Genomic DNA, 14,666 nt, shown 5'->3' with positions numbered 1-14,666 from the left:
TTCAGGTTCAAGATTGTGGCCAAATGAAAAAACAACAGCATTTGTTTTTCAAATGGCTTGAATGACCTATGTTCCTTCCGGCGGTCAACAATGCTTTGTCGTAACCATGACCGTGATCTTTCCTCGACCTCGAACAAGTTGTTCTTATTAGTCATGCTAGCAGTGTGGCTCTAGAGGTTGCAGAAGAAGACGGCTGGGTCCGTCCAGCGTTTTGGTTGAGACTGAAATATTCCCCCGAAAAATGAATGAACGGACTGGCGCGGACATCTGTACTGACATTCAGGCTCAACAGAGAACAAAAACGACCTTGGCGATTCCCTGACTTTTCATCTAGTGTCACCAGCACTCGGCCTGCACCTTTACTCGGTCCGATGAATTGGTTTTTACCCAAATACCTGCATGACCTTCCCATCAGCCTCAGCTGTCTTTTGAGCACAATGCAAGCAGGTAAGCTTGTAATAATCATTATTTCATAAGCAGCGAGGCCTTTAAGAGATCTTAAAAGATGCTTATTAACATTGTATGTGTTAATAAGACTATATTTATTTTTTATTTTAATAAAAACATGGTTGTTGTTGTAACCATTGTGAGACAGTTAAAGCACTAACTAACTAACTAATGCAGTTTATAGATGCTCAAGATTATTAATGAAAAACTTCTTTAAATAGCATAACAAACACATTCTTAAATTTCAACTTAACTCAAATAGTGTACTACACATTAAGTAAGATTTTTTGGATTACACCATCGTTCATAAATGGTAAAATGACAGTTAATTAAACAAACTAGTGAAAAATTAATAGTTATTAACTGTTAAAAAAAACAATGAAATAATTCACTGTTCAACTGTTATTAAGCGATTCTAAAAATGTATATGTCTAACATTTTTGCAACTTTAAAAGAAACAATTCATTAATAAGTTTATAAAGCATTTCATTGTTTGTTTGCAGTGAATACAAATTTACCTAAACTTTAACTATAAACTCACCATTCATTAATGAAGATTTTTATGATGTGTTACCTTTTTTGTCGCTATTTGAAAATGAATGCACACTTTATCCCTCATCTAGGAAACTATGCGGTTTGCAGATATGCAAAACAATTTTAACATTCATTATTATGAATAAAATAAAGTTTTACAAACCGTTAGAGATCAATGCTTATCAGTGTCTTATTATCTTACGATAAGCATGTTTACAATGCTAGTATAAACACAAATACTATTAAGATGTAATAATGTTAATGAGCATATCTTATACAGATTTACAAGGGCCGTACCTTCACTTTTGGATTTATAAGTCCAATGTTAGCACGACTAAGATGAAGTGCATGGAAGACATTATACTTGCTAAACCTCAGCGTGTTAGCATTGTTGCAAAGCATGCTGACATTAGCAATTCCACACAAGTCACCGCTGTGCTGTAATAGAGCCTCACAGAGGTGTTTAAGCTGCGATCATGTCAAACAATGACAGCTTCCCAATAAGGACAACAGACGTGTCATTCTACAAGGCAACAACAAAAAATACGTATATGGTTGTATTATGTAAAGGTAACGGCAGATGTGGGAGGGTGTTGTGTTCAAACTTACACATCGCCGATTTTTTGATTTTGATTCAAAAATACACAACATGCCCGAGTCTATTTTAATTCACGCGTCTCGAGAGAGAATCTTTTCTACAGTAGACACAGCCATGGAGGAGAATTCCGTGTAAAAGTCAAAAGGACAAAATCATGGGCGGAACGTTCCCGCACATAAACTGTAATATGAAGATTGTTCTACATGTGCCAGAGAAGCTTTAGGGTGACATGGATAACGGTGATATATGTTCCGAGAGATGGATTGCTCGGGATCCTCCGTGCAAGTCTACTCACACAGCTTCTCTGACTCTATTTGTCAAAGCCTCCCCCTGTATTCCGTGCTACATTTATCTATGTCTCCAGGAGAGCGCTCATATATATACGGCGGCGAAGTTTAATTTCAAACAGTGGCTCTCTCGCTCATTTTCTCTCCTGTTTTTGTTTTTTTGTTTTTTCTTTTTTAAAGAAAAAAACATGATAAATGTTAACAGCGCGAAAGCAGTCCACTTCCCCCGGAGAGATCACTCAACACAAAGTTAAATCTGACAATCCGGCCGACCTTCTTCTAGAGTCCTTGAACTACACATTATTGCACGTCAAATGATTTATTCAGAGTGTGTACAACAAGGGTAGCGCTTCCCCATCGGTCTTTTTCTTCATTACGTCAGCACCACTTCATAGAAACGTTCATTGTTATTCTTTATTCGTCGTATTGTAATAAGCATCTTATTGTCAAGTCTCGAAAAATATGATTTCTCTTGACATTTGTGAATGTCTGCGTGATCAACACTCCCACTTTTTCTACTCCATCCGTCAGTACAGTGTTCAGTTCAAAGGAGGATGAACAAGAAGGGAGATAAAAGTACACACTGGCTGGAGTTTCATCAAATCTAGTGCAGCCTGATAAAAAAACCCAAAAAAACAGACATCAGTGAGCTGACTACGTGGGTTTGTTCTTAAAATATTAAGCCGCTCATGTGTAATTCTCTGCTTTACCTTGTCTCTCTGACCCACAACCCTCCCAAACCCTCCCTGACACACTCATACCTCCCACCCCCAGACACCACAGCCAGCATCCGGACCCAGCGTACAGGGTTTAACCGCCACGAGCAGAATGTGTACTTCCTGCCCATCCTGGTGGTTGACAGCGAGCCCCCCTCCCTCAGCTCCACAGGCACCCTGACCATTCACGTCTGCGGCTGTGACACAGGTAAGAGTTGCTGCCGGAGTCGTGCCATTACTTACATTATCATCACTGTCACCTTCTGCGTCAGCAGCAGCAGCAGCACTAAAAAGGTCATCTACATGCCATTGTTATTGGTCAGCAAACAGTTCTTATCAGCTTATATCAGTTGCAAACAGAAATAACACGAGGCACCAAATCAGCGGAAAAATTGCCGTCAGCTGTGATTTCCGCTGGTTTAAAAAGATATAATGTATGCATCATAAAAACACATTTTTTTTTTTTCTTGATAAAACAACGCTTAATCCCTGCCCGCTGACCCGACTCATAACTGGTGTCGAATCTGTACAGTTAATGCTAATCTTTCTTTTCCAACACAGAGGGAGCCATCCAGTCCTGCAACGCCACAGCCTATGTAATGAGTGCAGCTCTCAGCCCCGGGGCGCTTATAGCACTACTGGTCTGCATGCTCATCCTCATAGGTAAGCAGATGGATGGACTCATGTATGTATGTATGGATGTGCGAGGAGATAAATGGACGGATGTGTGATGGATGGCTAGGAGGATGGATAAGCACAATTCATTACTATTGCTTTTTCTGGGGTCACTGCCGAGTTCAACTACTCCTGCAGGACCACCGGAGCATTACGTTCAATAGTGGGATGTAGTAAGACGGGTAAAAAGGCGAGGCTGGGGGCTGGGCCTGAAGAGACGACTCCGGCTCCTCTGCTCATGAAATCATGCAACCAAGCATGGGTCTTTTAATGGATTGACCACTTTTAGAAGTTATCCATATTTCACGAAAGAAATTGCACATGCAGTGGCATGAAAACTGGCGTGAAAAAAATGGGGTCAATATTCCATCTTTCGTTCATTCGGCGGCTTTTACTGACGAACATTTTGCCGCCGCTTTTATGAGTAGAGAGCTTTTGTTCAAACAGGAGCACAGATGACGCCTGGGTTTATGAATGATATCAAGCCACTTTGATTCTTGGAACACAGACGGAGATGGAGTGAATGGGAGTGAAGTTGGTGGGGGGAGGAGAGAGCAAACAGGCGAACGAAAGAGCTGCCTCAGCAGTAGCATACTTCTGGAGGAGCAGCCTTTAAATAGACGAGGCTTTCCAGACATTGTCGGATTTTTTTTACACATACATGCACACGCGTGCAAGCGCTCACCCTCTCAGAGACCGGAGAGGTTTTGTATTGTCATATCTGAAAATTTTATGAGTTTGCTCCCTTCCCCCCTCACTGCACGTCTGAGCATCAGACTCCTCGCTGACAGAAAGAAACGACAGCACTGTCAAAGTGTTTTGTCTGCCCCGCTCGCGCCCATACACGTTTTACATCCTTCATGCGGTGAATGATGGATGGTGATGACACCAGGCAGATCTAACTGTAACTAACATTGCTATCTATTACTTTTTAAGAGCTTTTTCTAATGAGAGCTGTTAAAACGCTGCCTCCATTAACCAAACCATCTACTGGAGTGAACTTAAAAAGCAGGGCATCATTTATTCATCGTGGTTTTAAAAGCCTCAACAAAAATGTTATGTACAAATCTGAGGCAACCTCTGCTGGCTATATAAAAAATAATAATAAATAAAAAAAAAAACTGTGTTTGCTTGTGGATGGTGGTTTTGGTGTTCTGGGTGATATGACATCCCCTCAAAGGCCTGAATTTCAAACAATTCTCTGCCCTTTAAACTTGAGGAAAGCTAGACACTGCAGAAAAAAACATGGCAAATTTTTATTTATTTTTTCCCGCTGCAGCCTCCAGTGATCCAGATGAAAAACATGCAACATGCTTCTGATAAAGACTGTGAAGGTTTTGACTAACGCGGTGTTATTTGATATGTCGCGCCTTTTGATTCCGCTAATGACAGGACTCCGCGCTGATTCCAATAGTGTCAGTAACTCTAATCGTTGTCGAGTCCGTGCCACTTTGAATGACTGATACTGATTGGCAGAGAATGGACTGAACAGGCCTCATCAAAGCGCTGAGGGACAGGCTAAGTCGGAGCGCCTGGCTCCTGCCAGTCAGCGTGTGGACAGTGGAATCTCGGGGCTGCAGGGTCTGGGATCAGCGGGGATGAGCAGTGTTTTCACAACTATCTTGTGGTGCGAATAACATACGGGAGCGAGGCGTGTGGCAGCAATCTTATCGACTGCACCTTGCCCGACACTTTCATGTTCCCCTGCTTTACTTACCACACACGCGGCGCACACAGATTCGGTCCGCGTCTGCTCGTACATGCTAAGCACACGTCCGCCAGTTAGACATATCACTCCGCCGCAATGCAATCAGCTCTCTCATTGTGTCATTACTTCGTGCACGCAGACACACTCCCCCTCCTACCTAACCGGCTCAGCCAGCACTCCCGTCTCTCCCGAGGCTGGACCACCTCTATTACATCAATTGTTGGATGATGAGAAAAATGAAAACAAATTTCTGCCTAATTACCTTACAAACAAACAGTCCCTCCATCAGTTCATTTTATAGGCCTGATGTGATGAATCCATTCCACCCGACCGCAGCATCTGCATGCATCCATTCCAATTACCTCCCATCTGCTCGTGATGAACTCCTGGGTGGGGGCAACCAGCGCAGCCCAAGGGTAAATTAAACGTCTTGTCAGGAACGTTTATGGCAACATCTGTACACATGGGGACCGGCTTTCTATGTATAGCCGGCCCACTATACGCAGGTACATATGCTTCCAACAAAGGTAAATTCTTCACACGGTGTATTAATACAGCCTTTGGTACACTAATCTCCAAGTCAAATAGGAGCTTGATTGCTAACAGGTCAAGCATCTGTGTCGTTAAATAGGCAGTGAGGAGGTGTTTCGTCAGAAGTGAGGTTATCCGATTGCCTTGAACCGATACATACTCCCTTCAATACTATTTAGATAAGAAGGCGCCGACCCGCATGTATGAGGGAGTTCACAACACCAAGTTTCTACCTCCTATTACTCTCCTCATTAGTGTGAATTTAGAGTAATTGTCTTAGCTCTTGTTTAGTATGCAAAGCAGCGTGAGCCTCAATTTACCACAAACCATGACTGTTTCCTCAACCCCCGTGGCAATTAATTCGCCCCATTCATGGAGGAGAAGAATAAACACAATGGTTACAGACGCCGCTTCCCCAGTGGAGCCCGGCAAACAATGTAAGAGGAGAACTAATGTACATTATCAGTCAGAGATACCGCATAAAACCCCCATTCAAGATCAGCGAGGCTCTTTTAAAGGCTGGCACAGCTCTTTAGGCAGCGAACACATGGGGCGTTTTCACTCCCAAGTTTTTTTTTCTAGTCCATTTCCACCAAATGAAGACCATTACCAGGAGAAGCAACAAGTCATTTGTACGGATTATATGCTTGAACCAAAGCGTTTCTGTGCCCTCTGCATTGGAGAAAGGGAAAATGAGATGAAAGCAGAAAAAGAAACATGGTGTTTGATAGTCACATCCTGACATCCAAGGTCACTTTGAGAATCCATTTGTCCATGGCTTTTTTTTTTTTCGTTTTCCCACACACTCTAAAGCGCGTGCTTTAGCGTGTGTGAATTTTGTATAGGCAGCACATAACGTCTCGACATTGATCTAGTTTTGACTGCAGAACTGACGTGGGAATATCTCATTTCCGCGACGTACGGACGGGTGTTCTGGAGGGTTCAGAGCATCAAACAATCTGTGTCGTCCCAGACAGAGCAGGTCCCATTATAATTGATGGCCTTTTTATCTCCATGGGCTTGTAGGCATTTGTTTTAGGCAACAGGCTATCTGTTCCAGAAGATGCATGGTGCCTCCTGGTTAATGATCTATCTAAATGTCCCTTCACTGGCGTCCCTTTAGAGCAGTTGCTCATCGTCTCTGCTGAAAAAAAAAAAAAGGGAAGAAAAAGGGTTTCTTGTCCACTCGCTCCGTAGCCGTCTGGCCACAAAAACCCAAATCCCGCTGCCAATAAGAACTAACTGAGGACAGTCATTTCCATCTCCTCGTCTGACTTTCTCGTTCGGCAGAATTTTGTGCCTGTTTTCATCAACATTAATTTTTCTTGACCGCGCATGACACTTGCTACAAAAGCCACTCGTAACACATTAGGAATTAACAAACTCATTAGTAATTTAGACGGATTTGCGAAGGGGTTGATCGCAAAGAATAAACATTTTTGGGTGGAATCAAACTTATTTTGATCCATTATCCGCTGTAGAAGGAAATACGTGAGCTGATCTATTACTAGCTGCTCTGAATTCATGGAATACCGAAGAAAAGAATGTAGTAATCATAGTATCAGGCGCCCGGACTGCAGTTATTCAGGCTCACTTTCTGTTTGCATTGCCTGAACCTCTCTTGTCTTCCTCTTTGGTTGAATAAATGAATGGCGGCATAATTTCGCTGACACAAATATTCTGATTATATCAGCCATTGTTAATTTCCATTTCATGTTTTGCGTACTATACCAATCCCTGTCCACATTCGTCTTTGCTAATTAATTAGCTGGTTGCTGGTTTCTGTTTATACGTCGGGCTTTCATAAATGGAGCTGTTCATTATCGTCCTCATACTCCCCAGTGTGCATAATTCATTCATCAGCGGCTGTAATATGTTTTTATCGTCGCTGAAGATGACATTGATGTTGCTGCACGTCTGAGGCAAATCTGGAGGAGGTTTCAGAGGGAAGGGGTGCAGCCCCGAGAAGGAGATCATTAAGTCAGGGGTCGGGTGTCTGAGCCAAGTGAGACTTTCACAAATGTAGGCTGTAATTAAAATAACTTAGCTGAAATTAAAGCCTCATTGATTCATCTGTGCATACAGCCTTTGTTTTCCTCTCGTTTAATTAGTCTGTAACGTAATCCAACTCAACCTTTTTTTTTTAATCCAGACTTAATTTTCCGAGGCATTTCTCTGTCTTTACGGGGGCGTTGCCTCTGGTTTTAAGCAGTGATTGAACGGCAGAGTCTGTGTTTCACTCGACTTGGATGAGTATTGATATACAGATTGCGCTCCATTAGGCCTTTTCGAATCATATTTCTGGGCAAGGCAATCAGGATTGCAAAATAAAAAAAATCAATGCTCATGCATTTGAAATGAAAAACTTGATAATATATTATCTTCCCCCTGCTGTGCCTTTGTCCTGAGAGGTGAAATAAAAGTTAAAATGGGAGTAGTTAAAAGCATGCCCATGGAAAGTACAAGCAAATCCATTAATGTTCAGTGCTTTGCAGTGTGTACACATTTTGTGCAATTATTTTCTTTGGTATAGTTGTTTTCTTTAGAACTGAACGCCCTGAATCTGGGTTTAGTATGTCATTAGTGAGATGAAGAGGAATTCCATTTTTTTTGCATCAGAGCTCTTTAAACCCTGCCTGACAACTCTTGATCCATGTCTGCTGTGCAGCAAGAGATTTAAATCCACAGATCTCAAAACACTTGCTGCGATGACAGTTCATAAAATCCCTTAAACGGGAACCTGTCTTTCTCCTGCCTTTTATCTCGGAGCACTGACAAATTCATATTCAAAGCAGAGATAGTCAACTTTTTCAACGCCTCCCTCCTCCCAGTGTTCCCCTCTTCCTGTTACTGTTGCCGCTGTCACAAGCACAGTGTCAGCGACATGGCCACCGCTAGCAGCCCAGCCACTGCCCAAAGCAAAAAACATAAAAAAAACAACTGTAAGAATCCAAATGCAGCCGAGAAACCCCGATCTCAGTGCTGTGAGAAAAATTGAAACATTAATAAGTAGACAGGTTTTGTTATTTAACGATCTAGCAGAAAGAATACTGATTTTCAACCGTCTCAAAAAGGCACATATCGGCGGGGGAACAGAGTTCGACACAACACCGGCGCTCTCCATTGAGTGAATGCCCGTCCGTTTATGGTGCCTTCTATCACTCTCCCTCTTCACCGTTTCTGCCTCCTCCATCGGCGAGGTTCCTTTTCTTGTACCGTGTAGAATTTCCACAGTTGTACCAGTTGCTCCACGGTTGCCTGGGGATAGGAGGCCTCTTCCTGTGTTGGTTGCATATTGTCAGGCGCGTTTTCTTTGTCCTGCCTGTTCAATTAACCAGTACACATTTGACCATGAGTGTGTAATGGTTCTTCTCTCTTTCTCCGTCTTGTTTTGTCTGTCTCCCCATCAGTCCTTGTCCTGCTGATCCTGACCCTGAAGCGCCACAGAAAGGGCCAGAGAATGGCGGAGGACGAGGAGGACATGAGGGATAATGTCATCAAGTACAACGACGAGGGCGGAGGGGAGCAGGACACGCAGGCGTACGACATGAGCGCCCTGAGGAATCTCTATGACTTCCCAGAGGCCAAGAGCTGTGACTCCGGCCCAGACATCCGCTCACTGCCGCAGTGGATACAGGCCAACCGGGTGGGCGGAGGAGCGGAGGGACCCGCAGCGGCGGCAGCGGCAGCAACGGCAGCAGCAGACTTCTCCCTATTCAAAGGCTACATCCGAAAGAAGGTGGAGCAAGCCGACGCTGATCTGTCTGTGCCGCCGTACGACTCCTTCCAGACGTACGCCTTTGAGGGCACCAGTTCACCGGCGCTCTCGCTAAGCTCCATCCACACGCTGTCCACCACCTCGGAGCAGGATTTCTCCTACCTCAGCGACTGGGGGCCGCGTTTCAGGCAACTGGCGGGCTACTACGCTCCGGGAAACCTGGAGGAGGAAGGGTCCTAGCACAGCCTCTCCTTCCCCGCAGAGAGACGTTTAAACTCCCTCCCTCTTTTTCTTTTTCTTCTTCCTCCTCCTCCTCCTCCTCCTCCTCCTCCTTCTTCTCTCACCCTCCGGCAATCTACCGAGATCATCAGAGTCAGCACTGTGTACCCTTTTTAAAGACAGACATCCACCTCTTCACAGTGTTGAACTTTAAACTCAAGATTTTCTTTTGTTTTTTTTTAACTCTTTGGTGTTGATGGGAGTTTTTTCAGACATTAGCATGAAAGCTCTCAGGATGATGTGAGAAAGAGTTATTAAAGAGATATTCCGTCACCAAAATTGCCATTTAGTCCAAAGGGAGGATTTTCTTTCCCTCCCAAATCGTAACCGAGAACCCTGACTTCAAAATCTGTGAGACTGTCTCAAGGGATCAGAGCATCGAGATTGAGTACCTAGGGTTAAACCATGTACCATGTATTTATTTAAAAAAGGAGGAGATATTTATGTATTTATTGGTTTTTATGTATTTATTTATTTATTACCGCCAAGGTCACTATGATAACTGCAACAGTGGACTCTGCTGAAGTGCTGAAGAGAAATAAAGGGGAGAAGGACGTTATAAAGGAAAACGAGCGACAACACGGAAGACAGGACTCCATTGGCAGAGGACTCTACACAATGCTGACACAGAGGTGACATCTGGGTCATACAAAAAATTACATTCTGGAAAGTATTTGTATTTATTTTCTATGACCACTTTTGTAAGATAACCAACTCACGACAGACAAATGAACAGGAGATAGGGGGGACAGAGGGAATGAAAGGACTGCAGGAGAAAAAGAGCGCTGCCACGTCGGTCCGAACTCGCCAGGCTGACATACTTTTGCTGTATTTCGGTGATTTATAAAAAAAAAAAGGGGAGTTTTCGGAGGTCACAACCCGAGGACAGTCGTGTGTTAACAATGTCTTTTCTTATCCTTTCCACAGCCACTTGTAAGGCAATAAGGCACAAAAACCGCAACAGTGATTTATGACAAAACAACAAAATGACTGTTTCATGGAATTGGCGTTGGTGGCCAGCTTCATCCCACTGGGAGACAATTTTCATTCCAGATTTGTGTGTGAGTGTGTACAATATGTTCAGTTCATTTTATATCCTGAGACGTTTGCTTTTTTTTCTTTGCTTTTGATGTTTTATTTCTTCTATTTTTTTGGGGGGGGGGGGACTAGTGATGGTTTTGTCTAATTTAGAGGGGGGGGAATAACACGTGATGAATGGACTGGTCACATCCACCTGATACCCACAAACCTATTTCAATGTCGACCCTAACTTGCAAAATGTATGGAAAATTGAAAAAAAGATGAAATCAAATAAATATTTAATTTTTTTGGTACAAGCCTACATCTCGCTGTGTGCAATAGACTACATGACTCAGTAAGTGGGATCACACTGATAAAGTAAATGGAGCGTCCCTGTAACTAATTATTGCTCGCCACTTGTTTGCCGAAGATGTCTCCTGAATTATTAATGAGTGCCGAGCTGGTTTGCGTTTACACCAGGGGTAGATTCAGAGAAGTAGTCCTGGAATGGAAGCAAACAGACCATATGACAGACCGGAGCCAAACACAGACTCTTGTCTCGGCGCCGCTCCCCCCTCCCCCCAGCTGCCTCCTGCCAAACTACTGTAATTGTCAAAGTCGCCAGAGAATGCTGAGCCGTAAGAAGTCGCTTTCATCTTTATGATCTGCCGCTAAAATGGCCAGTCAGACATCGGGCTTGAGATTTACATTCAGTCGCCTTTATAACCGTGTTTCAAAGAAAATGTCAGCCTTTTTCCCCCCTCCCTGGTCATTAGTAGGTCTATATTCACTCATTGGTGAGAGCTGACGTCGGGCTGTGTTTCAACATAAATTATCCATCGCTGCTAAACAAAAAAGAGGCTTTCTCCAGACTCTCACTGTTCTGTCAGGGAGCCGAAGAGGCAGCACTACTCCCTTTTTGTCTATGCAAGCGTAGGACCGATGAAACAGCCAGTTCAGGTTCCAACAGTGTCGAAATGTATGGTTTTCTCACAACTTACCATTTCACCTAAAGCGTTGTGGTGCCCCCAGTTTACTAATCAAAGGTCCACTCCTTCAGATGCGACGAATATGTCTCATACTGCAATCAGACACTGATTTATTTGTAATTTTTGTTTGTCGTTGTCGCCTCAATCTGAATGATCAACTTTAAATTGGACTTTGTAAAATAGTGCGGATAAACATGGAAAATAATATGTTTTGTTGAAGTTAGACCTCACCATTATTTCATAATTTGCATCATATTTTACATCACTGCCTTCATCAATATTCAGCACGCTCTATTATACTGTCCTGACCTATACTGCTGCACCGTAAGTATTTATTTGTGTATCTTTTGCCAAGGAGTGATTTGGCCATCCATTATTAATCACACCCTGTAGCCCAACAGCCTTGTCTAACTGACAAGCAAATGCCATCGTCTGGATGAATATATACAAATGTAGGTCAGCGCGAGCTCCACAGTCACAGTCGTACAGCGGGGCGGTGAAGTACATGTGCACCTTTAAAAGGAAACACTAAAACAGGCCATCACGCAACGCGATCACCAGAACAGATGTCAGCTGAGGCTTCTGCGAAACTTTAAATTTGTTAAGGTTCTCCTGTAACAGTGCTCTGCTTTATGCTCCGGCTAGGTTCAGGCACAAAAGCTACTCGGCTAGGGGTTAGGAAAACAACATGGTGTGGCTTAAAATGTCTGTTTTGAACACCGCAAACACGAGGTCGCCATCAATGCGCACGGTTCTGTCGCCAAAAAATGGAGTGGAGCTGATTTACCATGAGAAACCACCACTGCTGGAAATCGTCCCACGTCGTACTTAAAAACATCCAGCGGTGTAACAAATGTTGAAACGCAGACTCGACCTCCATTCGGCAGCAGCGTCATACGCCTCATTTTGTATGATGTCAATATGGTACTTTTTGGACGCACAAACTTGGATGTATCTCTGGTTTGCAGAAAAAGTTAACTGCTAACATTATATTGTTCATGTGACTAACGCTGTCAAAGCTTAGGTTAAAGCATGGCACACATTTCGAGCTTTTCATGTATCTTCCATCACTGCCAGAGAAAATGTCACTCCTGGGTGACGGCCTGCACATGCGAACATAAGAATGTCTTTCCATAAATCAGACTTCCCCCCCCCCAAACTCCGAGGGCAACGTGAGGCTCGTCATTAGTTATGCAGATAAATGTTTCCGTGATTGACAGTTCTCTAAGCGGGGGCGGGATATGAATGCGCGGCGATGAAAATATCAATCACATGTAGCCCTGATAGCCGAGTAGCCTTAGTTACTTACGTCGCAGAAGCACTCAAAACAAAGCCTTTGTCTTCGCAAACAAATCCATTTAGCTAAAACACACTGCATGAGCAAACCTGACTTCACCGCGATGAATGCAAATGCAGCACTGCGACAAGCTGAATTAATAAAGTGAGATGACTGTTATGGTTACATTGGCCATCGGGTCTTTACAAACACTTCACTCAAGCAGAAAACAGCTTGAGCTGTTTTTTAATGTACAAAATTTGACCCTTTCTGTGTCCTGACGAGCCCTTCGTCCAAAGCTCGGATAACGACGGCGACTTTCTTGTTGCAGTTTGTTGTTGTTGTTGCCCTACATCACTTGAGCCCGTGAAGATCATTCAATTTACTGCCTTCGGTTCTAAATCAAAAACAGTGGTAGCATTTATTCATCTAGAGCTTTAAAAAAAAAAAAACAGCTCAGGACTCGGAGTGCTTTGGAAATCAAATGAAACATAAATAATGAAACAAAGCGAGCAACAAAGTAAGACGAGATCAGGAAAGGCATCATATAATAACATGCATCCATTTTCTAAACCACTTAGCTTGTTTGGAGCGCAGCGGGACAGGAGCCCTTTTTCCCAGCATGCACTGGGCAAGAGGCAGGCGACTCGCTTCTCTTGACAGGTCCAAAGCCTATCACAAGAGGTAATGCATATAGACAGGCCCACAGGCACCAGAGAGTTTCCTCTTCCTAACCCGTATGGCTTTAGGCTGCAGGAGCAAACGGGAGCACCTGCAGGAAAACCCAGCCCAGTGAACGTGCAGAACATGCAGGGAAAGAGGCCAGGACCCCCTTTTTTTTTACGCTCTGAGGAAACAGTGCCTCCATCAAATGAAAGCACATCTATGAAAATAAGTTTTAAGCCATTAAAACGATATTGATTGTGTTATTGCTCGAGCTCCTCGAGGCAGGTTGTTCAAAATCACAGAGGCCCTGATGGAAAAGGCCTGGTTACCCCCCTTCATTTAATTCTAAATGTTGAATCAGCCAGAAGGGCCCTGTTGGAGGATCAGAGGCTGTGCACCGGCTCATGGAGGGATAAAATGTGTGCAATATAGCCAGAGGCCAGACTCACTAGGCTTTAAAGGTGGTCAAGTGGATTTATGCTACAGTGCCAATTTAGCCTTTTTGCAGGTGTGTGACACAGAGGCTGCTTTTGATTTTTACTCCAGTGAAGAGGGCTATCTATACTAGGACTCTAAACAAGGATAAACATGTCTTACAGCTCCATCATGTACATTTTTCTCTCTTTTTTTTTTTTTCATATCACCAAGTGTTGCAGCTACTCCTGCTCCTACTGAGAATCAACAGCAGGTTTCTGACTGCTCGCCGTTTTCTTTCTTTCGGTTTGTTGGTTTATGTGGATGAATCCTTCTGGCTATCACAACTCCCCCACATAAAGCCGTACACCCTTCAGTCCACAAGTTCCCAAAACGACTCGGGAATGGCAGAGAGCCAAGGCAAGAAATAAGACCAGGTGAGAAAAAGATGCACACAGAAAGTCAAAGAGAGACAGATTCTTCCCCCAGGTGTGGACTCCACTGTAAGACGGTCGGCATTTACAGCTCGCTTCTTCTGGACACGTAAGTATTTATAGGTGTGAAACGACTGCTCGCTGTCACACTAGAAACAAGATGACTTGGTTTATAGAGGCTTGCTGCTTTTTTTCCTCCTTGTAATGAATAATCTTCAAAGTTGAATTCTGACTGTAGTAATGAAACTTCTTTCACATATTGCTAAATGATGAAATAAGTGAAAAGGCGATAAAGTGTGACTGTCAGGTGTGTCTGAAAAAAACAAACATCTACAGTGACTTCTTATGTGATGAAATAGAGCACACGCTCTGAA

General features: G+C 43.5%; 1 protein-coding gene across 1 annotated transcript in view; it reads left to right on the top strand.

Moving 5' to 3' along the window:
• The window catches only part of cdh22 (cadherin 22), a 169,306-nt gene extending 158,471 nt beyond the window's left edge, over nt 1–10,835 (top strand). Inside the window, exons 12-14 of the mRNA XM_030421451.1 lie at nt 2,641–2,790; nt 3,144–3,245; nt 8,907–10,835. Coding sequence (XP_030277311.1) covers nt 2,641–2,790; nt 3,144–3,245; nt 8,907–9,454 — 800 coding nt within the window. The 3' untranslated portion in view covers nt 9,455–10,835. The remainder of the gene's footprint in view (nt 1–2,640; nt 2,791–3,143; nt 3,246–8,906) is intronic.
• Nucleotides 10,836–14,666: the final 3,831 nt, after the last annotated feature.

The sequence above is a fragment of the Sparus aurata genome, chromosome 6 (genome assembly GCF_900880675.1).
Source record: "Sparus aurata chromosome 6, fSpaAur1.1, whole genome shotgun sequence".
In the NCBI taxonomy this organism is placed as follows: Eukaryota; Metazoa; Chordata; class Actinopteri; order Spariformes; family Sparidae; genus Sparus; species Sparus aurata.
Note: the sequence above shows the minus strand (reverse complement) of the source record. Positions and strands in the feature narration are given on the sequence as shown.